Raw genomic sequence first — 27991 nt, 5'->3', positions numbered from 1 at the left:
TTTATCTTTTTTCTCTTACAGCTTCTAACACTTGGCTTGTTCCAGAAACTAAAGGAGCTATTGTACAAGGTGGATATGGCCACACCAGTGTGTACGATGAAATAACAAAGTCCATTTATGTTCACGGAGGCTATAAAGCATTACCAGGCAATAAATATGGATTGGTAGATGATCTTTATAAGTATGAAGTTAACACTAAGACTTGGTGAGTAGACTGGGCAGAATTATGAGGAGAAAATTTGACATTAATTATATTTTTATTTATATAGTAGTGGTACTTATTAAATATTTTCAGGAGGATGTTCTTAAATACGTAATTATTTCAATTAAGAAAATGTTATAATTTAGCAAAGTAGTAGATTTTCTATGTAGACACCATTACTAAAAATGATTGCTTTTAAAAATAGTTTCTGATCCCATAGAAGTATTTATTCTGTAGGCATTACTTAAAAGTGCTGATAGCATGTTCATTTCAGATGAGCAATTTAACTTACTAAAATAACTTTGAATTTGATGCTGTCTGGGATATTTCTTCTTTGCATTCATTTTATTGACATTTATAAATTGAAAAAGCATTTCTTCATTTTATAATTTCACTTTATGTGAACTACAAAGCTTTGGTGGCATTTAGGTATATTTTCCTTTTTTGGTGTTATAAACAATGCTATATTACATATCTTGTACTGGCTTTCTCATGCACACGTGTAAGCATTTCTCTAGGATATATTCTTAGAAATGAAGTTGCTTTGCCTGAAGATATTCATATACTCAACTTTACTATGTGTTGGCTATTTGCTCTTTAAATCACATGTGGCAACATATGCTTCCATAGGATATGTGTGTCCCTGTTTCTTTGAATTGTTACTAACATTTGAAAATTGTGAGGATTTTTACTTTTTGCCAGTGCCATGGGTATGAATAGTATCCTTCTATTGGTATTTTAATGTAAATTTCCCTGATTACTATTGTGAATAAGAATCTTTTTACACCTTCAATTGCCATTTGTTTCCTGCTTAGTAACTGCATATACAATTCCATGTTTTTTATGTTTGAAATATTATTCATTATTTTTTCATTTATCAATTCTCTGCATATATATTTTTTGAAGTAGGATTTTTGTTGTATTCATTCCCTTTGTAAAACCTGGGAAAGACTCCTATGTTTTTTTTTTTTTTTAATTTATTATCTTTTTTTTTTAGAGATACATAAATCACATAAAATGTTACATTAAAAAATAAAAGAGGTTCCCATATACCCCATTCCCCACACCCCCATTTCTCCCACATCAACAACTTCTTTCATTAGTGTGGTACATTCATGTTTTAAGACACTAAACATTCTTTTAAACTTTCAGTGTGATATTACTTTAAATGTTTAAATAGAATACATAGCTTTCCACCAAATCATGGTTTATTCTTACACTTTCACTTCCAATCATACAACTCTTATTTTCTTAAAAAAAAAGATGAAATTTTTAAAAAATTGAGATTTTTCCACTGAATGATTTTGTTAATTTTTACTTTTTCATTTTAGTCTAATAAAAATGAAGCTGTTATTTATATTCTTATAAATATCAAAATAGATAAATCACTCTTTTCTTTAACATACTTTATATGTTGTGTTTTATTTCCTATTTTATTATTTCTAACTTTTTTTCTTTGACTTTTTACTATGATAGCAACGGGAATTGTGGTTTAGTGATCAGAAGCACTATCAATCTGTTCATCATATTTTTGCACATATTTTAGGAATTGTATCATACCAATAAGGGAGAGATAACTATTTCTGCCTGAAGAAAGCAGCATAGTTAATAGTAATAAATATGTGTATAACTATACTCGTGGAAGGATCTTCATAGAAGCAAATGGAGTAATAACCTGGTATTAGAGTAAAGTCAAAATAAGAGATCCATTTGTGACTCACTACTTGAACTGAGTTTGCTTAGCTTTTACATGCTTCCCTACCTGCAAAGTTCCCATGTAAATTTTTTAAAAAATATCAATTGTTGCAATTTTAATTGCAAAATAATATTGAACATGTGCCTGAGGAGAATTTGTTAAAATAGTTCATAAATTATTTTGAGAGCCTCATTAGAAATATAATAAAGATATGATTTTGATATTTTAATATTTTAATGAGTCCTGAATTTTTAAAAAGATTGATATCAAGAGTGTGCACTAAAATGGTATTTCTATTATTCTTGAAGTTTATAGTACTCTTAAAGTTTTAATGAAGGTAGATTAAAAAAATCAGGTGAATCTAGCAACTTATGAAAGATAATACATCATTGTGTTTGTTCTAAGGATATTAGTTTAGTTAAAAATTCAAAAATCAGGGTAAAGTAACATATTAAGAGAGAATAAAGAAGTAAAGCCATATGATTACCTCAAAGAATGGAGAAAAAATGTTTAGATATAATTCAACCTAAATTTATGATAAAACCTCTAGTGAGCTAGCAATAGAAGCAAACTTTTCATTGGTAAAAGGTACCTATAAACCAAAAAAAAAAAACCCCAAAACCTTACAAATGTTATAGTGAAGTGATGAATGCTTTCCCTGTAAGAACGAGAATGTGATTTGAGTGCCCACTATCACTACTTTTTTCCAACATTATATTGGCATTTCCAGCCAGTGCAATAAGACATTAAAGTAAACCAAATAATATAACATAAAAGGTATAAGGTTAACAGGGTGCCACATATATGCTCAGAATAAAAAAAAAATCCATCAATCCTAATTCTGTATATCAGAAATGGTTAGAAAATGAAAACTTAAATGAAAAAAATTTTATCATGGGAACATCAACCATCTAAGAAATAAATCTAATGACCTATGTGCAGAATCTTCACATATTTCTATTCTCTAAAACCTTACTGTAAGAAATTAAAGAAAACCTAAATAAATTGAGGATACATTATGCTAATGGATTGGAAAATGCAATATTGAAGAAATGTCTATTTTTCCTAAATTGATTGTTTTAATGTAATGCCAAACAAAATTGCAGGAGATATTTTTATTTTAGAAACTGACAGCACAATTCTAAAATTTATGTGAAAATTTCTTTGGGCCAATTATAGCTAATACAAACTTTTAGAAGAGCAAAGCTGGAGGATTTGTCTACCAGATCTCATTACTTATTTTTAAACTATGAAAATTAAATGTTGTTGCAAAGATAGGGAAATAGACCATGGAGCAAATAAGAATTCCACAAACAGTCCTGTGTATTTATGGACACTTAATTTAGGACAAAGTTGGCACTGCAAAGCTGATTTTTAAAAGATTTCTTAAATAAGATTTAAATCTACTGTTAATAAAGGAAAAAAGATAAACTGTACCATATTTATATATCTAAAAACATTGGCAAGTATGTGAAAAAGACAAGCTGGAGTGCAGGAGATATTTGCAAGACATAAAACAACAAAGGATTCTATTACTTCAAATATAAAGAACTATTACACAGCAATAAGAAAATTAAAGTCAGACAACTGAATTAAAAAATGGACAAGAGATTTGAATATATGTGTCACAAAGCAAGATATCCAAATGGCTAAAATATATATTAAAGGTGCTCAAACTTACTAGTCATCAGGGAAACTAAAATTAAAATAACATTGAGGTACCACTACACATCTCCTTAAATGACTAAAGTTAAAAAAGAACGTCAGTACCAAGTATTGGCAAGGATATAGAATAATTGAAATTCTCTTATGCTTGTAGGTTCTACTAGTATGAAATCTTTGACAGTATCTGCTAAATTTGAATAAATATATATTTATATATGTGAACATATATACACACAGAACACATATTTCCTATGAACTAGTAATTCTACTTTTAGTTATATATCCAACAGAAATGAATATATGTGTATATTACAAGTCATGTGGAAGAATGTTCATTACTGTGTTATTTGTAACAGGCTATATTTGCAAACAAATCAAATGTCCATCAACAGCCTAAATGGAAAAATTTATTTTATATTTATACAATGATATGCTTTCAGAAAGGAAAATGAAGGAATTGTCCTTGCATGCATCAAAATAGTTGTTGCTCACTGTATTAATATAGACCCAAAGAAGCCAGACCCAAAAGAATACGTAAAATATGAAATGCATAACATATGACTTCATTTATATAACATTCAACACCAGCAAAAACTAATTAAGGGTCTTGGAAGTTATGGTAATGGTTGCCTTCAGCCTGGAAGAATTGAGTAAAGATTGGGAGGGGTAGCAGGGTGACTTCTGGAATTTTCACACATTCGTGATCACTTTGTATAACCATTGAACTATGTACTTTAGGTTTGTGGACCTCTTGGTATGTATGTTTTACGTCATAAAATATATTTTTAAAAATAGAAATCTGTGCTTGATTTAAACCTCAAGGTAATACTATGTGTGATAAGTTGACATACTAAAATAAGGTTAATTTTTAAATTTGTATTTACCAAAATACATTTTTTGGTAATTTTTGGAAAGGGATTGAGACATAAAAGATCAGGATATAAGTGAAATCATCTCTGCTATTCCACTACTACTACAGCACTGTTTGGGTCTGGTTTCTTTACATTTAAAGAACAAGAGAGCATAAACTTCCCTGACTCACAGGAGTTCCCATTTCTCAAAAAATGTTCCTTTAATACTGTTAGGATGTTCCATTGGTTGGCATTATTTGCTGTTAACTATGCTGTAATGATTTTGGGTACCAGGGCCATGGTGATCTTGACGATTTCCTTGGCTTTGTTAAATAAGTTATCTCATAACATTTTTTGCACCTACAATAAGAGACTATGCCTACACCTATCTCCTATATCAAGGCTTTTCTCTGATAGTCAGAAGCTCAGAACTCCTTGACCTTTCTTCTGTTAGTTTATTAAATTATTGAATTTTTGTGATTTCTCTACAAATTTAGCTGTCAGAGGTTTTGGAAAGTGATACAGGACAATTTTATAAATATGTTATTAGCTGAATCATATTTTTGTAAAAACTGATTAGCACAATATTCATGGTATTCATCCTTGTTTCTCTGTGTAGTAAGTGTCTCAAATATTTTCTCAAATATTTTGTTGGCTCTGTATCAAGCACTATATTGGAAATAACCCTAAGAAGTAGTACAGCAGAGGGATTTATTAAAATGAACATAGAAAGTTTATATAGCTAAAAAAGGTTATTGTCTTTGTAAACATCATGGTATGTTATAGGATTTTGAATTTCACAATGTCTAGTTAAAAATCACATTGATAATTTAAATAAATACTTATTTCTATAGACTTACCTTTTAAGGTAATTTTAAATTTTATAGTACTTATTTTTCCCTAGGGCTCTTTTATAAATTGATAAATACTGCTTATGCACAAGACTATATAAAAGAATACATATATAGTTTAAGAACAATAATAAAATGAACACTTCCATCACCTGAACCAAGAGAGAGGTAATTACATTACCACAGAAGCCCTCATATATATTTACCTAATGACGCCCCCTTCATATCCTCTAAAGAGATTACCCTTTTTTCCTCCTAACTTTATTTTATTTTTTTAAGGAGGTATTGGGGATTGAACCTGGGACCTTGTACATGTGAAACAGGTGCTCAACCACTGAGCTACACCTGCCCCCATTATTTTTAATGTTGTGTTACTTATTTCCTTATTTTCTATTATAGGTTTTTTACCCTCTATATATGTATTTGCAAGCAAACATCCATTTAGGCTTTGTGTTTTTGAGTTTACGTGTATTGTTTAAGCTCAGAGACTTTTTTGATCAACTTTATGTTTTGGAGATACATTTTAATGGGAAGAGACAAAATTAGAAAAAAATGTATTTTAAATAGTGGTGAGTACTGTGGTGGAAAAATAAAGCAAGGGAAGGAGACAGGAATTTTCTGGTTGTTGCATTTAAATAGGGTGGTCAAGAAAATCTCACTGAGAAGACATTTGAGTAAAGACCTGAAGTTGGTGAAGGAAGTGAGCCATGCAGATAATCTGAGGTACAAGTGTTGCAGGCAGAGGAACAGCTAGTGAAAAAGTCCTGAGATGGGACTATACTTGTCATTTGGAACCACAAAGAGGCCAGTATAGCTGGAGGGGAGTGTCTTGGAGTAGGGTAGGGAGAGTGGTAGCAGATGACCTTAGAGAGGTAATTAGAAACCCTGTCACATAGGGTTTTAGAGATCATTATAGGGATTTTGACTTTTACTCTGATATGGGAAGCCATTGGATAGATTTGAGCAGAGGTGTGACATGCTCTGACTTAGGTTTTTATAGGACCTCTTTGGCCGCTCTGTTGTGATTATGATATAAGAGTACCAGCAGGAAGTCCAATTTGAAGTCTATTGTAATAATCTAAGAAAGAGATGATTGTGGCTGTAACATAGGTACAATGTGAACTTGATGAAAACTCATTGGATTCTGATATGTTTTCAAAGTAGAGCCAACAGTGTAAACTAAGGGGTTGGATATAGAGAGGAAGATAAAGAGGTGAGTGATAGATGAAGCTTATGAGTTTAATCTAAAGACTTGAGAGCATGGAGTTGGTATTAATTGAGATGATGAGTTTTGTGGGAAGAGTAGAATTGTTTTGGGGGAACATCAGTAGCTGAATTTTATACAAAGCATGTATATTACTCATCCTAGTGGATATGTTAAGTACATGGTTGGATAGAGGAATATGTTGACCCAGACACTCGAATTTATGGTCAGACAGGCAAGGACAAACAACCAGAAATATAGAAATCCAGTTGATTTTTATATTACATTTTTATTTAGATATTTTTTGGTTTTCCACAATTGATGATCAGATAGTATGCAAATAATGGCAGTTTTGTTTCTTCTTTTCTGGTTCTTGTAGTTTTTTATTTTTCTTGCCTTATCATTTTAGATACAATTTCCAGTTCAATGCTGAATAGAAGATAACAGGCATTTATTATTATTCCCAAGTCTTAGAGAAATACTTTCAGTGTTTATCTAGTAAGAATGATGTTCACTGTGCATTTTGTACTTACCATTACTAAGAAAGTTTCCTTCCCCTGCCCCTTGTTTGCTAAGGGCTTATTTCATGAATGAATGTCGGAATTTATCCGAGTTACTTGGGGATGATTATCTGATTATGTTGACCAACATGGGTTAAATCAAACTTAGTCATAGGATATTACTTGTTTTTTGGTCTCCTAATAGTTAGTTAAGGGCTTTTGCATATATGTTCATATGTGAGATTTGCATGTGCTTTTCTTTTCTTAAGCTTTTCATGTCAGCTCTTTAGTGTTAAAAGTTATGTTGGACTCAAATTGTGTTGCGGAGTGGGGAGTATTTTCTCTTTTTTATATACTGGAAAGTGTATGTATATGAATGGAACTTTTTTTCCTTAATATTTTATAGTTACAAGATTTGTATAGAGAATTCCATTTATCTGTTTTTTTTTCCTGAAGAAAGAATGAATTACCAACATGATACCCACTTAAGCCTGAATATTTTTAAATGTATCTACTAAAAAACAAGGGCATGCTCTGATATAAGCATAATACAAATATTACACTTAGGAAACAACATTGATAGATTGATAGAATATTATTATCTAATATAAAAACCTTATTTAATTTTGCCAGTTGCCCTAATAATGTCTTTTAGAGCAAATTAAAAAAGTAGATTTTTTTCTTACTGGATTTAGTTTGTTAATATTTTATTAAGGAGGTTTGTGCACATTTGAGATTGGCCTGTGGTTTTCCTTTTTCATATTGTCCTTCTCGGTTTTTACTATCATTTTTCTTGTCAGGTTTTGATATATTTGCCTGATTCAGGATCCTATCAAGGATCATGTGCACATTTAATTGTCATATTTTTTTCAACTTCTTGGATTAATTTCAGTCTTTCTTTTGAAGAGTATACCCATTTTGGGTTTGTCTGATGTTTCCTCATGACTAAATTAAGGTTTTGCATTTTTTGGCAGGAGTACCAAATGTTTCCTTCTCAGTGCAATATTTATCCCATTACTAATGGGGCTAACTTTTTTTTTTAAGAAATCAGTGTTATTGCTACTTATTAATAAAGCATACAGTTCATCTAAAGTGTACAGTCAGTGGTATAGTGGTTGACTTTTTAATAAAAATTTTAAAATTGAGGTAAAATTCACATAATACAAAATTCTTCAGTTTAGCCACTCGAAAGTATACAATTCAATGGTTTCTTAAAATGTTATGCAGGGAAGCGGACTTGGCCCAGTGGTTAGGGTGTCCATCTACCACATGGGAGGTCCGTGGTTCAAACCTGGGGCCTCCTTGACCTGTGTGGAGCTGGCCCATGTGCAGTGCTGATGTGTGCAAGGAGTGCCCTGCCATGCAGGGGTGTCCCCCGCGTAGGGAAGCCCCATGCACAAGGAGTGTGTCCCGTAAGGAGAGCCGCCCAGCACCAAAGAAAGTTCAGCCTGCCCAGGAATGGCACTGCACACATGGAGAGCTGACACAATAAGATGACATAACAAAGAAACACAGATTCCGGTGCCGCTGACAACAGAAGCAGACAAAGAACTCGTAGCAAATAGACACAGAGGACAGACAACTGGGGCGGGGGGAAGAAGGGAAGAGAAATAAATAAATAAATAAATCTTTTTAAAAAATGTTATGCAACTATCACCATTAACCTAATTCCATAATATTTCCATTACCCAAGAGAAAGCCCATACTTCCCAATTTCTCTATCCCTTCATGATCACTAATATACTTTCTGTCTCTTTGGATTTGCCTATTCTGGATATTTCATATAAATGGAATCATACAATATGTAGTCTTTCGTGACGGATTCTTTCACTTAGCATGTATCAGCACTTTGTTCCTTTTAATGGCTGAGTAATATTCCATTGTATGAATATATCACATTTTGTTTATCCATTCATTAGTTGATGGACATTTGGATTGTTTTCACCTTTTGGCTATTATAAGTAATGCCACTATGAAAAATTTGTAGAGGTTAACTTTTATATTATTGTTAAAGTGACTTCTCTACTATAAAGTTACTATTTTTTTCCTTTGTCATTAATAAGTTTTATTATATGTGGAGATACACTTTAGACTCATTAAACCTGTACCTAATAATTTTAGCATTCATTGATGATTCTTGCTGCATAGTTATTACTACGATGATTACCACATGGTGACACAGTAATTTTAATTATTCTTCTAAGTCTTCCCTATTATATATTCATTTATATCTGTATGAAATCATGGATTTTATTTTATTCAATTTTTTTAACCAATTACTGTTCTTTATTTTGGTGCTCAAATTGTCCAAATTTGGCTAATGTGATCCTTTCAGTATGGGTCCTATGTTCTTTGGATGTATTTCCATTATTCTTTTTTTTTTTTTTTAAAGATTTATTTATTTTTATTTAATTTCCCCCCCTCCCCTGGTTGTCTGTTCTTGGTGTCTATTTGCTGCGTCTTGTTTCTTTGTCCGCTTCTGTTGTCGTCAGCGGCACGGGAAGTGTGGGCGGCGCCATTCCTAGGCAGGCTGCTCTTTCTTTTCACGCTGGGCGGCTCTCCTTATGGGTGCACTCCTTGCGCGTGGGGCTCCCCCATGCGGGGGACACCCTTGCGTGGCACGGCACTCTTTCCGCGCATCAGCACTGCGCATGGCCAGCTCCACACGGGTCAAGGAGGCCCGGGGTTTGAACCGCGGACCTCCCATATGGTAGACGGACGCCCTAACCACTGGGCCAAAGTCCGTTTCCCTCCATTATTCTTTGTGTACTCCACTTTATGGCACAAAATATATTCCATTCACATCTTGTGCTTTCCCTGCCTCAACCTTGGAATCAGTCATTTCCCCAAGGACCTGAGGTTCCTTTTAGTGGAGAAATGGTATTGAAAAACCAGGATCACGGACTGGGTATGTATATTGATTTTTTGATGCTGTTATCTCCAGGTCCTCTCAGCAGATAGAGCCAGAAAATATACACACTCATATTTTTATCTATTTCTAGATCTGGGAATATATCTCTACATCTGTCTGTCTGTTTCTCTGCTTAAACCATTTATAATAATGATACAGTACAGTATCACATTTCATTCTAGTTTTCCCCTTTTTCATATTTTTATATCCCTTCTGACAGAGAAGAACCTGAACTCCACTTCTACTTTATATTTTTTATTTGCTCAATCCTATAATATACAAGTAGTTTCAGAATTGCTAATCCACATCACTGTGAAAACCAGGCTACTAACTAGAGCTAGAATTTGATTTGTTTACAGTTGTTTTTTTTCCCTAAGACTATATAGTAAAAAAATGTTTAAAAGTTAGTTCTTTTTCTCTTCTTCACTGTAGTTGTCAGTTCTTAATTTCTGATTGCTACTTTCAGGGTAATCTATCATTTCTCTCTAGGTACTTTTATGATTTTCTTTTTGATTTTGGTGTTCTGCAGTTTCAGTATTATATGGATATGGATTTATTTTTATAGTCTATTTAAGCTTTGTTGGGCTTCTTAAATCTTTGTATGGGTTTTTTTCATCAGCTCTAGAAATTTCCCAGCCATTATCTCTTCAAATCTTGCCACTGCTTCACTCCTTTCTGTTTTCTGTCCAGAACGTGAAATAGAGATATTTTAGATATTCTGTATCTACCCATCAGTATCCTAACTGCAATAATTGTTTTTTATCTTTGGTTTATATTCTGGATAATTATTTCTTCTCCATTTTCCAGAATATTTAATCTGCTGTTGAATCTATCCATTGAGATTTTAATTTCAGTTATAAAATTCATTTGTAGGATTTTTCATTCTTTTCAAATTCTTACAAGACTTTGTTCATATTTTCAAGCTTTTTCATTTTATTATAATATTGTAAATATGCTGATTTAATTTTGTTGCTTTTATTTTGTTGTCTGTTCTTTCTGTTGGCTCTCACTCCTAATGTCTTGTTATCTTATATTTCATAAGTTTTGGCTGCTCATTTTCCTGAGCATTCTATGTGTGGAAATATCTGAGGCCTGTGATGAATGTGAGTTTCCCTAAAAAGTGATTGCGTTCCCTTCTCTCATGCTTCATGGGGCACCATTAATCTAGGACAAATTTAATGTTAATTCTCAGCTAGGTTTGTTGTTGTAGTTTCTGTTTTATCTATCCAGGTTCTCTGATTTCAGGTTTAAAACCAATGTGTGTGATGGCTTTTAGTTAAGGATTCGCACAAGTGATTTCTGTCCCTCTCTGCTCAGCACTTATGCTTAAGATAGTTTTCCTACCTGGGGGTTATGGGAATGGAGTGTTGGACTATTTATCTCTACACTTAGAGGGTAGTTTTTTGGTGCCCCTGCTGAGGATTCTCCCATAAGTTTCCTTATAAACTGGCTCCCACTATTGTTATGATCCTGGACTTCACAATGCCACTGTAACTCTAGTGATCAAATTAAACTGGCTTGATAAATGACTTTAGGGGAAATCAATATTCAGACTCTATACTTCTCTGGGGTTCTAATCTTTTTTTTTTTATTCCCCGCCCCCCTCAGTTGTCCGTTCTCTGTGTCTATTTGCTACGTGTTCTTCTTTGTCCACTTCTGTTGTTGTCAGCAGCACGGGAATCTGTGTTTCTTTTTTGTTGCATCATCTTGTGTGTCAGCTCTGCATGTGCACGGCGCCATTCCCAGGCAGGCTGAACTTTCTTTCGCGCTGGGCGGCTCTCCTTATGGGGCGTATTCCTTGCGTGTGGGGCTCCCCTACGTGGGGACACCCCTGTGTGGCACGGCCCTCCTTGAGCGCATCAGCACTGTGTGTGGGCCAGCTCCACACGGGTCAAGGAGGCCCGGGGTTTGAACCACGGGCCTCCCATGTGGTAGACGGACGCCCTAAACACTGGGCCAAGTCCGCTTCCCTGGGGTTCTAATCTTAAATACCTGTCTTGAATACTTCTTGGTTTCTTTCCAACTCATAGATGCATGCGAGAATGGTGTTTATGTGTTGTTTTCAGTATGCTAAGCGCCGTGCCCATTTCATGTTTCAGACAATAAAAGTTGGAGAATATAAAATCACTCATAATCTTACAACTAGTGATTCTATGGGAGTACATCTGCCTCAGACCATTTTTTTGGTAAATATACATTCTTCTGTTCACAAAAATAAGATTATATTATAATCTGATTTGTTAAGGTAATCATGGATCAAGACCTTATTTTCTTTTTGTAAAATACTTACAAACATTTTCACCAACAATTCTATGATATTTTTTTAAACCTCAATTTGATAGATATCACTTTATTTTCAGTGATGCTTAATCTTAGTATTTATGAATTTCTTTATAAAATATATTAATAGATGTTTTATCATTTGATATTACCTCCAGTTTAAATGTCTCACTCTGCTAGCTGACTATTTTGTTCTTTAATATTATTCCTTTACTGTTAAATGATGTAGCATTTTTGTTTGTTTTTTTTAAAGAGAGGCTAGGAATGAATAGTGTTGTAAAAGAAATGTGTATAGTTTTGTTTAAACTTTTTCACATTGAAAATCTCCCATGTTTGACATAGTGGCATAATTTGAATCCTTAGATTTCTTAGGTAACCTGAAAGATTTAGGAGAGAAGGGAAATAAAATTGCTAGGTGAAGATATCTACAAGCCATTTACTGCTAAACTCCGATATTCTTTCCTTTTTTTTTTTTTTTTTAAAGTTTATTGAGATATACCCATTTACTCTACAGTTTAATGGTTTTGGTGTATTCTGAGTTGTGCAACCATCACCACAATCAATTTTAGAACCATTTCACATCTAAACCTGTTAGCATTACTCCTATTTACTCTTTTTTTTTTTTTTTTTTTTTAAAGATTTATTTATTTATTTAATTTCCCCCCCTCCCCTGGTTGTCTGTTCTTGGTGTCTATTTGCTGCGTCTTGTTTCTTTGTCCGCTTCTGTTGTCGTCAGCGGCACGGGAAGTGTGGGCGGCGCCATTCCTGGGCAGGCTGCTCTTTCTTTTCACGCTGGGCGGCTTTCCTCACGGGCGCACTCCTTGTGCGTGGGGCTCCCCACGCAGGGGACACCCTTGCGTAGCATGGCACTCCTTGCGCGCATCAGCACTGCGCATGGCCAGCTCCACACGGGTCAAGGAGGCCCGGGGTTTGAACCGCGGACCTCCCATATGGTAGACGGACGCCCCAACCACTGGGCCAAAGTCCGTTTCCCTACTCCTATTTACTCTTAAGCTGCTAAAACTAGGCAATCAGTAATCTTTTCTGTCTCTTTATGTTTGCCTATTCTGGACCTTTCCTATAAATTGAATCATAGAATATATGATCTTTTTATGACTTAGCATAAGTGAAAGCATGTTTTCAAGATTTATCTATGCTGTACTTTGTACTTCATTCCTTTTTGTTACTGAATATTATTCTACTGTACAGATAGACCATATTATATTTATCTACTCTTCTATTGAAAGATATTTGTGCAGCTCTTATTAATAATGCTTTTCTGAACATTTGTGTGCAAGTTTCTGTGCAGACATATATTTTTGTTTCTCTTTTGTGTGTATCTAGGAGTGGAATTGCTGGCTCATTAGTTATTCTATGTTTAAGTTTTAAAGGTCCTGCCAAATTGTTTTCCAAAGCTACTGCACCATTTCAATTTGCACAGCTTTGTATGATGGTCCCAACTCTCTGCATCCCTGACAACACGTTATTATCTGTTTTTTAAAAAATTATAGCCACTGTAAGTGGATGTGGAGTAATATCTCATTGTAGTTTTGATTTGCATTTCCCTGATGGCTAATGATGTTGGAATCTTTTCATGTACTTATCGGCCATTTTATGTCTTCTTTGGCGAATTGTCTATTCATATCCTTTATTATTTAATTCAAATATTGTCTGTATTATAGAATTGTACAAATTCTTTACATAATATAGATTCAAGTTCTTTATGCTACATATTATTTGCAAATAATTTTCTCCCATTCTCTGTGTTGCTTTCCACTTTCTTGATGGCATCCTTTGAAATGCAGAAAGTTTAAATTTTGATGAAGTCCAGTTCATGTATTTTTCGTTATTTATGCTTTTAGTGTGGAGCAAGTTGCTCTATGGTATGTCATGGAAACACTGGCTCAGGCACAAGAGGTATTTTTAGCAAATATCTACTTTATTAAATGACTACTTAACTCACAAAGGGTCCAAAAGAGCAGGGGAAGATATCCCATTGTGGCCGGTCTCTTGGGGAGGCCAACTGCTTGGGTCATGGTTGGTGGATGGCAGCTCCACAGGCCCCTCTTTGCATCAGAGAAAAAAGACTAGCAATCTGATGTTGAATATTTATACAATTTTAGGGGAGAGTTCCCATCCTGGTACTGCCACTGAGAGTTCCCATCCTGGTACACAGCTGGAATTGCTTGTTCTGGGTTTTAGAGTTTAAGGTATGATCAGGCCTTGTCCTTAGACCTTGCATCTATCTCCCCAAGGCACCGGAATGGAAACATACTGAAACATCTGCACAAAATAGAAAAGGGGGTGGGGTATGTGAAGGCTGGGAGATAATGGCTAGGTGTGTCTCTGACTTCCCCAGCATTTGGTATCTAAAACTCTGTTGCCTAAGGCAAGGTCAGGAGGAAGGTCTTATATTGGGTTTATGATCCACTTTGAGATGATTTTTGTATATGGTATGAGGTAACAGTTCAACTTCATTCTTTTGCATTTTGATGTTTGAATAACATTTGTCTAAAAGAGTATCTCCCCAACCCCCAGCATTGAATTACTATTTTTTGTCCCTTGAATTTTCATGAGTTTTGGGATCACTTCAACAATTTTGAAAGAAAGGAAACTAGGATTTTGCTAGGGAATGTGTTTACTTTGTAGATCAATTTGAAAAGTATTGCCATTTTAGCAATATTAAGTCTTCTGATCCATGTACTTGGGATGTCTTTTCATTTATTTAGGTCTTCTTTTATTTTTTCTTCAGTGTTTTCTAGTTGTTAGAACATTAGTTTTGTACTTCTTTTGTTTACTTCATTGCTATCTTTTTCTCTTTTTGATACTTTTGTAAATTGAATTGTTTTATTATTTTCCTTTCTGTATTTTTCATTACTAGTATATGGAAATACAGTTGATTTTTATGTATTGTTCTCATACTCTCCAAATTTGCTTTACTTGTTTATTAGTTCTAATAGTTATGTAGTAGATTCCTTTGGATTTTCTCTGTAAAGGAACACGTCATCCACAAATAAAGAACTTTTATTTTTTCTTTTTCAGTCAGGATGTAATTTATTTCATTTTCTTCCCTATTTCCCTGGCTATAACCTCCAATATAGTGTTGAATAAAAGTGACAAAGGCATACATCATTGTCTTATTCCTGATCTTAAGGGAAAGCATTCAGTCTTTCATCATTAATTCTGATGTTAGCTGTGTTTTTTCATAAGGTGCCTTTTGTATTAGTTTCCTATGGTTGCCATAACAAATTACTAGAACCTGTGGGGTTTAAAACAATAGAAATTTATTCTGTCACAGTTCTAGGGATGAGAAATCTGAAATAAAGTTTTCAGTCGAACTGTGCTTCCTATAGGGGCTCTAGCTGCTGGTTACTGTCAGCATTCATGTGTTTAAATCAATCTCTCCTCCATGGCCACATTGCTGCATACTTTTCTCTGTGTTTCTCTACTCTGTGTGTCTCTTATAAGGACAATTGTCATTGGATTTAAATCCTATCCAGATAATCCAGGATGATCTCCTAATCTCAAAATCACTAACATAATTACACCTACAAAGACTTTATTTCTGAATATAGTAACTGTTGGAGAAAAAACGGTGCTCACTGGGACATGGAGACTGATATGACCACAGGCAGAGAAAGAATTTATTGAGAATCTCTCCTAACTGAGGGGGTCTGAAGAACAGACTTCAGCCCCCTACCAGCATGGTGGGGGTCTGAAGAGAGACTTTAGCCCACTCCTGGAAGGGAGGAATTTGAATTTATACAGTACATTCCTAGGCGGGGAATTGATAGTTGGTGGGAGTGGGTTGAGGTTCCAGTGAGGTGCAGGGACTAATAGGAAGCCCTGGAGGTGAAAATTTTCCCTGTTAATGACTAGAGAATAGTGGGTTAGGGAGTTTTGGTTTCTTGGAATGCTGCAGGATCAGATATTTCTTTGATCTGTGGGGATTAAAGGGTTTATCTCCCTTTGATATGTAAATAGCAAAGGTTTCTGTCTCCCTCTGATATGCAGGTAGAGACAGTAAAGATTTCTGTCTTCCTCTGATATGCAGACAGTGAAGATCTCTATCTCTCTTTATTCCTGTCTCTATGTGGTTTCTTTGTTTAACCTGTGGGAAAGTGCCCTGCCCTCAGACACGGGAGGGGGTGGGGAAGGGGTTCACCTTTTCCCAGTGCAGATCAGGGGAAACTGAGTTACAGCTTATTAATTATTGCAAACCTCTAACAGTAACATTCCCAGGTTCAAGGGATTAGGAAGTGTATTTATATTTTGGGAGGGCCATCATTCTGCCTTTGTCAGACTGAAGGTCCTTTCTATCCTGTTTTGTTAGTTTTCTTTTTTTTTAATCATGAAAAGGTGTTGAATTTTGTTAAAAGCTTTCCCTGCATTTATTGAAATATTTGGTTTTTATCTTTTATTCTATTACTATGGTATATCACATTGTTTGATTTTCAGATGCTAAGCCAACCTTGCATTCCTGTAATAAATCCCACATTTTCATGGTATATAATTATTTCATATGTTGCTAAATTTGGTTTTTGAATATTTTGTTGAGGACTTTTGTGACTATATTTATAGGAGATATTAATCTGTAGTTTTCTTTTCTTGTGATGTCTTTGTTTTTGGTATCAGTAATACTGGCCTCATTGAATGAGTTGAGAAGTGTCCCTCATTTTTTATTTTTTAGAAGATTTTGTGAAGAATTGATATTCATTTTTCTTTAAAATTTTGATAGAATTTATAATTGAATCATCTTGCTTTGGACTTTATGGGAAAATTTAAAACTTACTAATTCATAATATTATTATGTATGTATTCAAATTTTCCATTTTTTTCTTATGTCTGTATATAGTACTTTGTGTCTTTCTAGATGTCTATCCATTTTGTGTGGCTCTTATTTGTGCATTTCCTTATTCAGTTTTTCATAGTATTCCATTATATATATATATTTATTGCTGTAAGGTCAGTAGTGGTGTCCTCTCTTTCCATTCTCATTTTAATAACTTGAATCTTCTCCCTTTTTTTCTTTCTTGTTCATTAGAACTAAATATTAGCCAATTTTGTTGATCATTTAAGATCATGACTGCTTGATTTTATTGATTTTCTCTATTGTTTTCTAGTCTCTATTTCATTAATTTCTGCTCTGATATTTATTAGTCCCTTCCTTCTGATTTCATTAACAGAAGGTTAGTATAATTAACCTGATTTGCTTGCTCTTTTTTTACCCCAGTGTCTTAAGGTGGAAGGTTAGATTATTGATTTATGATCCTTCTTCTTTTTAAATTAATGCATTCACAGTTATAAATTTTTCTCTCACCACTGCTTTTGGTGTATTCCATTTTTTAAAATTCCATATGTTTTTATATGTTTGTCTTCATTTTCATTCATTTCAGAATATGTTCTTGTGTTCTGGTGTTTTCCTTTCTGACTCCTGTGGGTGTTTCAGAGTGTGTTTTTTCATTTCCACAAATTTTTGAATTTCCCAGAAAACTCTGTTACTGATTTCTGATTTCTTTCCATTGTACTCGCAGAACATACTTTGTATGATTTCAGTCTTTTCAAATTTATTAAAGCTTCTTTTATGGTCTAGTATATGGTCCATCCTGGAGAAAGTGAGATGTGCACTTGAGAAGAATGTATAGTTTGGTATTTTTTATTAACTCCACACAAAATGTTTGCAGGCCCTCCTTGGTTTATAATATTATACATGTCTTCAGTTTTCTATTTTATCTTTGGCCTAGGTGTTCTATTATTGAAATCTGCTATTATTGTGAATTTGCCTATTTCTTTCTTTATTTCTGTAGTTTTTACTTCATGTATTTTTGGGCTCTGTTATTAGGTTAAATATTTATAATTACTCTATCTTCCTGATGGATTGACTGTTTTGTCATTATAAAAGATAATTTAATAGCTTTAGGAAATTTTTTTTTTTTTGTTTTAATGTCTATTTTGTTTGAACTAGCACTGTGGCTTTCTTATGTTTATTTTCTGCATGATATCCTATTTCCATCCTTTTACTTTCAACCTATTTGTACCTTTTAATCTAAACTGTGTTTCTCGTAGAGAGCATATGGCTAACCTATTTTTTAAAATCCAGTCTTGCAGTCCCTTTTTTAAATTATGTTTAGTACATTTACCTAATATTATTTTTTATATAGCTGAATTTATGTCTGCCATTTTACTCCTTGTTTTCTATATGTCTTATCTTTTTTTACTATGTTCAATTTTTACTGCTGTTTTTTATTAAATGAATATATTCTAGTTTAAGATGTTGGTTCCTTTAATATTTAAAGAAAAAATTTCCCCCTCAGTATAATGTTTTGAGCTATTTTCTTAGTGGTGGTCTGGGGCTTATATTTATCTGAACTTACCAGAATATACTTACTTGACTCTAGCAAGATATAGAAATATTATTTTTATGTAAGTCCATTCTTCACTCACTTTTGTTGTATTATTGTTATATAATTAACATCTATATAAGTTACTAACCCAACAATTCATTGTTATACTTACTACTTTATATAATTGTATGTTTTTTAAGAGGCTAAAAGTAGGAGACTATTTTTGGTTTTCTTCATTGGTTCCTGAGGATTTGAGTTATCGTCTTTCCTTATTTCAAAATGGCTTTGATACTGTCTGCCTCCTTGGGCTGTTACTGTCAAATATGTTATATTTCTATATGCTGTAGGCCCAACAATGCAATCATATGTGTATTTTTTTTATACAAGTTGTTTTTCAAGTCCATTAATAAAAGAAAGAAGAAATCTGCAATCATACTGTGTTATATAATTACATAATTATACTTGCTGTTACTCTAATTTGAATAACTGCTTTCAGCCTGAACAACTTTAATATTTTCTGTAAGACAGATTTGCCAGCAAAAATTTTTCAGTTTCTTTTTATCTGGAGATGTCTTTTTGCCTTCGTTTTTGAAAGATAATTTGCTGGATATAAGATTTATGGTTGACTTTTTTTTTATTACAGCAATTTGAATGTTATCCTACTGCCGTCTTTTTAAAAAAATCAATTTTATTGAAATGTAGTCATAAACTGTAAATCCATCTGAAGTGTCCAATCAATGGCTTGTTGTATAATCGCATAGTTGTGCATTCATCACTGCAACCAATATAAAGCATTTTCATTTCTCTAAAAAGAAAAATCCCCTACCCCTTAGTAGTCACTTCTCAATCCCTCTGTCCTTCCTGTGCCATGATAAATGCTAATCTATTTATATCTCTATAAATTCATTTCTATTTACATTTTGTATAGATGGAGTCAAACAATACGTAGTACTTTGTGTCTGGTTTCTTTCATTTAGCATACTTTCTTTTTTAACCACTGATGGAATAATATTAATATAGTATTATTCCCTACAGTCCATAGGTTGTTTTGGTTGTATTTTTACCCAAATATCATCCTATTATTAACATTTTGTAACATTAATGCACGTTTGTGTTTCTGTTTCAGAGAAAAATATTATTATATATGCAGTATTAACCATACTTACTGTGCACGAGGGTTTCTTATGCTATACAGTCCCATCATTCATGTTATAACTTTCTGTATTAGTCTGCCAAAGGGCTGCTGAAGTACCAGAAATCTGTTGGCTTTTATAAAGGATATTTATTTGGGGTAACAGCTTATAGTCCCAAGGCTAATTTAAGGCATCAACAAAGATGCTTTCATATCAAAGTCAGCTATTGTTGAACCGGGTGTGTTGCCATGTGGTGAAGCAAGATGACTGCCAATCCCTGTGAGGTTTCTCCTTCCTCTTCTGGCTTCCCCTGGGTCCCCCTCTCTTCTGGCATGAGGCTTGTTTGTTTCCGGGTCTTCCATGTCAGTCTTGGCTGGTCTTCACAATCTCAGCTGTAAACTATCAGGCAGAATGACTCATCTCTCCCTGGGGCTTCAACTGTTTGAGCCTTCTTGTTTCTGTTACATGGCTGGATAGAAAATGACAGAGCTCTTTCTTCCTGTGTGCGTGTGTCTGTCTGTGTGAGTGCCCGTTCATATCAGAGCCACTAAATTGGTGAGCACTCAACCTGAGTTATACCTAACTGATATGGTCAAATCAAAAAGCCCTCGAAGCAAATCTTTTTTTTTTTTTTTGGTTTATTTTTTATTTTTTATTTTTTATTTTTTTTTTAATTTTTTAATTTTTTATTGACTGTGTAATAATATTACATTAAAAATATATATGTGAGGTCCCATTCAACCCCACCCCCCCCCACCCCCCCTCTCCCCCCCCCCCAACAACACTCGTTCCCATCATCATGACACATCCATTGGATTTGGTAAGTACATCTTTGGGCACCTCTGCACCTCATATACATTGGTTCACATCATGGCCCATACTCTCCTCTATTCCATCAAGTGGGCCCTGTGAGGATTTACAATGTCCGGTGATTACCTCTGAAGCACCATCCAGGGCAGCTCCATGTCCCGTAGACGCCTCCACCTCTCATCTCTTCCTGCCTTTCCCCATACCCTTTGTCCATTATGTCCACTTTTCCCAATCCAATGCCACCTCTTCTATGTGGACATTGGATTGGTTGTGTCCATTGCACCTCTATGTCAAGAGGAGGCTCAGATTCCACCTGGATGCTGGATGCAATCCTCCCATTTTCAGTTGTAATCACTCTAGGCTCCATGGTGTGGTGGTTGTCCTTCTTCAACTCCATCTTAGCTGAGTGTGGTAAGTCCAATAAATCAGATTGTAGGTGCTGGAGTCTGTTGAGGCTCAGGATCTGGCTATCACATTGTCAGTCCAGAGATTCAAATCCCCTAAATATATCTTAAACCCCAACATTAACTGCACCTCCAGCACATTAGCATGAAAGTCTTATGAAGGGAGATCCCATCTGAGTCCAGATTCATCACACATAAACACCATTTCCAAAGAGGGGCCATCTGCCCTGGTAGTTAACCCCATCGGCCATGACCATAACTCCCATGGGTCTCTTTAGCCCTCAAAGGAACCAATATCTGGGGGTTGTATCTCCTTTATCTGTCTCTCTGACTCTGCTCAGTTGTGCATGAGGGCAAACCTTCTGCCAGCCTCCAGACTCTTTTTTAGAAACTCGTAGCCATATAAACTCATTTCTCCTTTCCATTTCCCCCTTACTTTAGGTCAAACAGCATTTTAAAGTCATGGTATTTTATGTAGACATGGATATTCTGCTGATCCGCATTGAACCTTCCGTATAAGGTCATTTTCCAGTTGCATCATCAGTTGGTAGTTGATAGTGGTCCCTCGTTGCCAGGGAGGCTCATCCCCGGGTGTCATGTCCCGCGCTGGGGGGAAGGCATTGCATTTACATGCTGAGTTTGGCTTCGAGACTGGCCACATTTGAGTAACATGAAGGCTGACAGAAGGAAATTCCCAGGCACAAAGTTGCTCTAGGCCTTGTTCTTATTTTGGGTTTATCAGCTCACAAGCATAGTCATTAGCATCTGGGGCTCACTGTTGAACCCTCACTCCCTCCCGGTCCCCACCACTGTACCTGGGAGACTGTCGCTGCTCCCCTAGGGACCACGACAGAGCACCACTGGCCAGGAACCCAGTACCCCCCCTACTGTGGCTTTTAATTGTTGCCACTATGAGTATATCCAAACATTACCATGCACCCTGGACATATGTTCTGTACAGCTCCCTGTCAGTCATATATCACCTGTCATTGGTATCCCATACCAGTATCCCTCCATTGCCATTGTTGAAACACTCTGTGATCCAGAACTCCCCGAAATTTGAAGCCCAATATAATGTCATGGTCCCTTACTAGGGAATGGCATATAGCGATGAGTTTAAAGGATAGATAAAGAACTTGGATAAAGTTAGATAAAGAACTTAGATAAAGAATGTTGACTTGAAAAAATTCCACATCCTATTTTTTTTCTTTTTTTTTTTTTTTTTTTTCCCCCCCCCTAATTATTCAGCTTTTCTTCACAGGAGTCCTAGACCACAGCAATGTATATATATAATATACAGCACTCCCACACATCCACCAGAAAACCTTTTCCCTTCCACAGTGATACTCTTACGCCCTATTCATATCATATTTACTTAAAGTGATGTACAGAGTCTGAGACATTAGCTTTCTAACAAGGTGACATCTGTGCTTACATTATGGTGCATACTTTAGGATACACAGTTCTTTACATTTTTAGTTATCCTATGTTTTACATTATGGTTTACATTATCAGTCTGTCATCTCCTATATGTTATGGTGTAATATTACATGTTTTATATCCATCTTTGTGTACTCTCAAGAAACTCCTCTCTTACCCCCCATTTACTTTGGTTCCACACATTTAACGTCCATTTTCCCTTCCACCTTGGTGCCCTCAGTGATAGCCAACCTCCGTTTCCTGAGGAGCCACTTCCAGAGATAGATGGAATAGTGTTCAGGGCCTAACTTGCTCAACTGCCCCAATGCCCTGGGAGCCACCCTTTCTCTCGAGGGATACAGTTCCCTCTATTGGATGGCATTAGTCCTCCCCAGGATGTGGGTTTCTACCCCACTCTCACTACTTGGGTTTCTACCCCATGGTGTCACCCACTCTGGCAGAATGAGCATTTAGACATTCCCCAGGAGCCCGTCCTGCATCAGACCCTCCCCTCCGAGCATTCTAAACAGGTAACCCTCTTTATTATATTTTGATATGATTTTCTCGGCATTTTACTCTCCACCAACACCTGACCCTCTCCTGGTTCGTATGCTACCCCTCCCTCCCCCCACTTTTGGGCAACGTTACCCATCCGTCCCTCCCCAGCCACCCTCAAACCCGCAAAGCCCCAAGCAAAGGCAACCCCTTGCCCCCCTTTTATCTCTTCTTTGTGTTCATACTTACCACCATCTCGTCTTAAATTCCACCCCTGCAGACATCGGCTCATATCCTTCCTCCACCCTCCGATTTCCTGCAAGCCTATCGTTCAGTCTCTTGCTATCTAGGGCAGCTTGTTTATTTCATATCATTGAGGTCATGTAGTATTTGTCCTTCATTGTCTGGGTTGCTTCACTCAACATAAGGTTCTCAAGATTCATCCATGTTATCACATGTGTTTGTAGTGTGTTTGTTCTTACAGCCGAGTAGTATTCCATTGTGTGTATATACCACATTTTATTGATCCACTCGTCTGTTGATGGGCATTTGGGTTGATTCCAACTTTTGGCAATAGTGAACAATGCTGCTATGAACATTGGTGTACATATATTGGTTTGTGTTCTTGTTTTCAGTTCTGCTGGGTATATTCCCAGCAGTGGTATTGCTGGGTCATATGGCAAATCTATGGCTAGTTTTTTGAGAAACCGCCATACTGTTCTCCAGAATGGTTGGATCCTTCTGCATTCCCACCAGCAGTGGATGAGTGTTCCCCTTCCTTCACATCCTCTCCAGCACTTGTATTCTTCTGTTTTTTTCATAGCTGCCAATCTTATGGGTGTAAGATGGTATCTCATTGTGGTTTTGATTTGCATTTCCCTGATAGCTAGAGATTTGGAACATTTTTTCATGTGCTTTCTTGCCATTTGTATTTCTTCTTCGGAGAAGTGTCTGTTTAAGTCTTTTTCCCATTTTTTCAATGGGTTGTTTATCTTTTTATTTTCAAGATATAGGAGTTCTTTATATATGCAAGTTATAAGTTTCTTATCAGATATATGATTGCCAAATATTTTCTCCCACTGTGTGGGCTCCCTTTTTACTTTCTTGACAAACTCCTTTGAGGTGCAGAAGGCTTTAATTTTGAGGAAGTCCCATTTATCTATTAGTTCTTTTGCTGCTCGTGCTTTTGGTGAGATATTCATAAATCCATTACCTATTACAAGGTCCTGTAGATGTTTCCCTACACTGCTTTCTAAGGTTTTTATGGTCTTGGCTCTTATATTTAGGTCTTTGATCCATCTTGAGTTAATCTTTGTATAAGGTGTGAGATGGTAATCCTCTTTCATTCTTCTACATATGGCTATCCAGTTCTCCAGACACCATTTGTTGAATAGGCCACTCTCTCCCAGTTGAGAGGGTTTGGTGGCTTTATCGAATATTATGTGGTTGTATATGTGAGGTTCTATATCAGAGCTTTCAATTCGATTCCATTGGTCTATATGTCTCTCCTTATGCCAATACCATGCTGTTTTCACCACCGTAGCTTTATAGTATGTTTTGAAGTCAGGTAGTGTGATTCCTCCAATTTCGTTTTTCTTTTTCAGTATGTCTTTGGCTATTCGGGGTCTCTTTCCTTTCCAAATAAATTTCATAGTTAGTTTTTCTAGTTCCTTAAAGAAGGCTGCATTGATTTTTATTGGGATTGCATTGAATGTGTAGATCAATTTTGGTAGGATAGACATCTTAATAATGTTCAGTCTTCCTATCCATGAACAAGGAATAGTCTTCCATTTATTTAGGTCTTCTTTGATTTCCTTGAACAATCTTGTATAGTTCTCAGTGTATAAGTTCTTTACCTCTTTAGTTAAATTTATTCCTAAGTATTTGATTTTTTTATTTACTATTGTGAATGGTATTTGTTTCTTGATTTCCTCCTGATCTTGCTCATTATTGGTGTACAGAAATGCTACTGATTTTTGCGCATTGATCTTATAACCTGCGACTTTACTAAACTCATTTATGAGTTCTAGAATCTTCGTTGTAGATCTCTCAGGGTTTTGTATGTATAGGATCATGTCATCTGCAAATAATGAAATTTTGACTTCTTCCTTTCCAATTTGAATGCCTTTTATTTCTGGTTCTTGCCTCAGTGCTCGAGCAAGTACTTCTAAGACAATGTTAAATAGGAGCGGCGACAGTGGGCATCCTTGTCTTGTTCCTGAGTTTAGAGGGAAGGAGTCTAGGATTTCTCCATTGTAAACAATATTGGCTTTAGGTTTTTCATATATACTCTTTATCATGTTCAAAAAATTTCCTTGTATTCCAATCATTTGGAGTGTTTTTATCAAGAAAGGGTGCTGTATTTTGTCAAATGCTTTTTCTGCATCAATAGATATAATCATGTGATTTTTTTCCTTCAGTCTGTTTATATGGTGTATTACGTTGATTGATTTTCTTATGTTGAACCATCCTTGCATACCTGGGATGAATCCCACTTGGTCGTGGTGTATAATTCGTTTAATGTGTTGTTGAATACGATTAGCAAGTATTTTTGCGTCTAGGTTCATTAGAGAAATTGGTCTGTAATTTTCCTTTCTTGTGATGTCTTTGTTTGGCTTTGGTACTAGGGTAATGTTCCATCATAGAAGGAGTTGGGTAATGTTCTTTCTGTTTCGATGGTTTGGAATAGTTTCAGCAGGATTGGTGTCAGTTCTTTCCGGAATGTTTTGTAGAATTCACCTGTGAAGCCATCTGGCCCTGGGCTCTTCTTAGTTGGGAGATTTTTAATAACTGATTCTATCTCTCTGCTTGTGATTGGTTTGTTAAGATCATCAATTTCTTCTTTTGTCAATATGGGCTGTTTATGTGTTTCTAGGAATTTGTCCATTTCCTCTAGATTGTCATTTTTGTTGGAATATAGTTTTTCAAAATATCCTCTTATGATAGTCTTTATTTCTGTGGGGTCAGTGGTGATATCACCTTTCTCATTTCTTATTTTGTGTATTTGCATCTTCTCTCTTTTTTTCTTTGTTAGTGTTGCTAAAGGTTTGTCAATTTTGTTAATCTTCTCAAAAAACCAGCTCTTGGTCTTGTTTATCTGTTCAAGTGCTTTCTTATTTTCTATTTCGTTTAGTTCTGCTCTTATCTTTGTTATTTCCTTCCTTCTTCTTCCTGTTGGGTTACTTTGTTGTTGTTTTTCTAATTCCTTCAAATGTGCAGTTAGTTCTTCAATTTTTGCTCTTTCTTCTTTTTTGATATATGAATTTATGGCTATAAACTTCCCTCTCAGTACTGCTTTTGCTGCATCCCATAAATTTTGGTATGTTGTGTTATCATTATCATTTGTTTCAAGGTAGTCATTGATTTCTTTTGAGATTTCCTCTTTGACCCACTGTTTTTCTAAGAGTGTGTTGTTTAATTTCCAAATCGTGGTGTGATATCTGGGCTTCTTTCCCTTGCAAATCTCCAGCTTGACTCCACTGTGGTCAGAGATAATGTTTTGTATGATTTCAATCTTTCTGAATTCGTTCAGCCTTTCTTTGTGGCCTAGCATATGATCTATCTTGGAGAATGATCCATGTGCGCTTGAGAAAAATGTATATCCTGCTGTGTTTGGGTATAGCGATCTATATATGTCTATTAGATCGAGCTCCTCTAATATACTATTCAGATGTTTTGTTTCTTTGGTGATTCTCTTTTGAGATGTTCTGTCCAGAGTTGATAGTGGTGTATTAAAATCCCCCACTATAATTGTAGATGTATCTATTCTTTCACTTAGTTTTTCCAGCGTTTGCCTGACGTATTTAGAGGCACCCTTGTTAGGGGCATAGATATTTATGATTGTTCGATCTTCTTGACAGATTTTCCCTTGGACTAAAATGTAGTATCCTTCTTTGTCTCTCACAATTGTTTCACATTTAAAGTCTATTTTGTCTGATATTAATATAGCTACTCCTGCCTTTTTTTGGTTATTGTTAGCTTGTATGATTGTTTTCCAGCCTTTCACTTTCAATCTCCATGTGTCTCTGGGTCTAAGATGTGTCTCTTGTAGACAGCATATGGATGGGTCATATTTCCTTATCCAATGTCCCAGTCTGAATCTTTTGATAGGTGAGTTTAATCCGTTCACATTCAGTGTTATTACTATCAAGGAATTATTTGTGTTAGCCATATTTTGATTGGATTTGTGTTTGTCATATTTTGTTTGTTTATTTTTTTGTCTTTTTTGTTGTTGTTGTTGGTCTTATACTCTCCTCCAACTTTGCCTTTCCTGTTTTTTCCTTTCTTCCTGCAGCACTCCCTTTAGAATTTCTTGAAGGGGAGGTTTCTTGTTGGTATACTCTTTCAGTTTCTGTTTGTCTGCAAATATTTTGAACTCTCCATCATATTTGAATGCTAGTTTAGCTGGATAAAGTATTCTTGGTTGGAAATTTCTTTCCCTTAGTACCTTGACTATATCATACCACTGTTTTCTTGCCTCCATGGTTTCAGAAGAGAAATCAGCACTTAATCTAATTGAGCTTCCCTTGTATGTGATGGTTTTCTTTTCTCTTGCTGCTTTTAGGATTTTCTCTTTGTCTTGAGCATTGGATAATTTGACAAGTATATGTCTTGGGGTGGGCCTGTTGGGGTTTATGACTTGTGGAGTGCGCTGTGTCGAAGCAAATCTTAATAGGTAATCCAGTCAAAGACAATTCAGCTGCATTTAATGCAATCAAAGGTTATAACACCCAGAGGAATCGATCAGTTTGCAAACATAATCTTTCTCTTTCTGGGATTAATAAATAATCTCAAACTGCCACAATTTCCTTCTAGTAATATACACAACCTTAAACTTTCCCTTTCAACCACTATCAAACCCAAATATTAGTGCTGCTAATTACAAATACCATAATGTGCTTTCATCATTTCTATCAATTTCCAAATATTTACAAACAAACTTTTTACCAATTCTGCATAAATTGAGCCTCAGCTTTCCATTCTCCATCCTCATTCTATCTTCTGGTGACTTATATTCCATGAGTTAATAGTTCCATGAGTTTGCTCACTATATTTAGTTCATATGTGAAATCATACAGTACTTGTACTTTTGTGTCTGGTTTGCTTCACTCAATATAATGTCCTCAAAGTTCATCCATTTTGTCATTTGCCTCGCGACTTCTTACAGATGAATAATAGTCCATCATATGTATACACCACAATTTGTTTATCCATTCAATGGTTGAT

At 35.2% G+C, this 27991-nt stretch overlaps 1 protein-coding gene across 7 annotated transcripts in view; it reads left to right on the top strand.

The window, feature by feature from the left end:
- ATRNL1 (attractin like 1) overlaps positions 1 to 27991 on the top strand; it is an 899374-nt gene that overhangs the window by 123365 nt on the left and 748018 nt on the right. For all 7 annotated transcript variants that reach the window (XR_011648991.1, XM_058298321.1, XM_058298320.2 and 4 more), the window contains exon 9: positions 22 to 205. Coding sequence is in view for 6 of the 7 variants with exons in the window: in XM_058298321.1 (XP_058154304.1) it covers positions 22 to 205 (184 nt within the window). In the remaining variant the exon portion in view is untranslated. The remainder of the gene's footprint in view (positions 1 to 21; positions 206 to 27991) is intronic.

This window comes from Dasypus novemcinctus, chromosome 6 (assembly GCF_030445035.2).
Source record: "Dasypus novemcinctus isolate mDasNov1 chromosome 6, mDasNov1.1.hap2, whole genome shotgun sequence".
Taxonomy (NCBI): Eukaryota; Metazoa; Chordata; class Mammalia; order Cingulata; family Dasypodidae; genus Dasypus; species Dasypus novemcinctus.
Note: the sequence above shows the minus strand (reverse complement) of the source record. Positions and strands in the feature narration are given on the sequence as shown.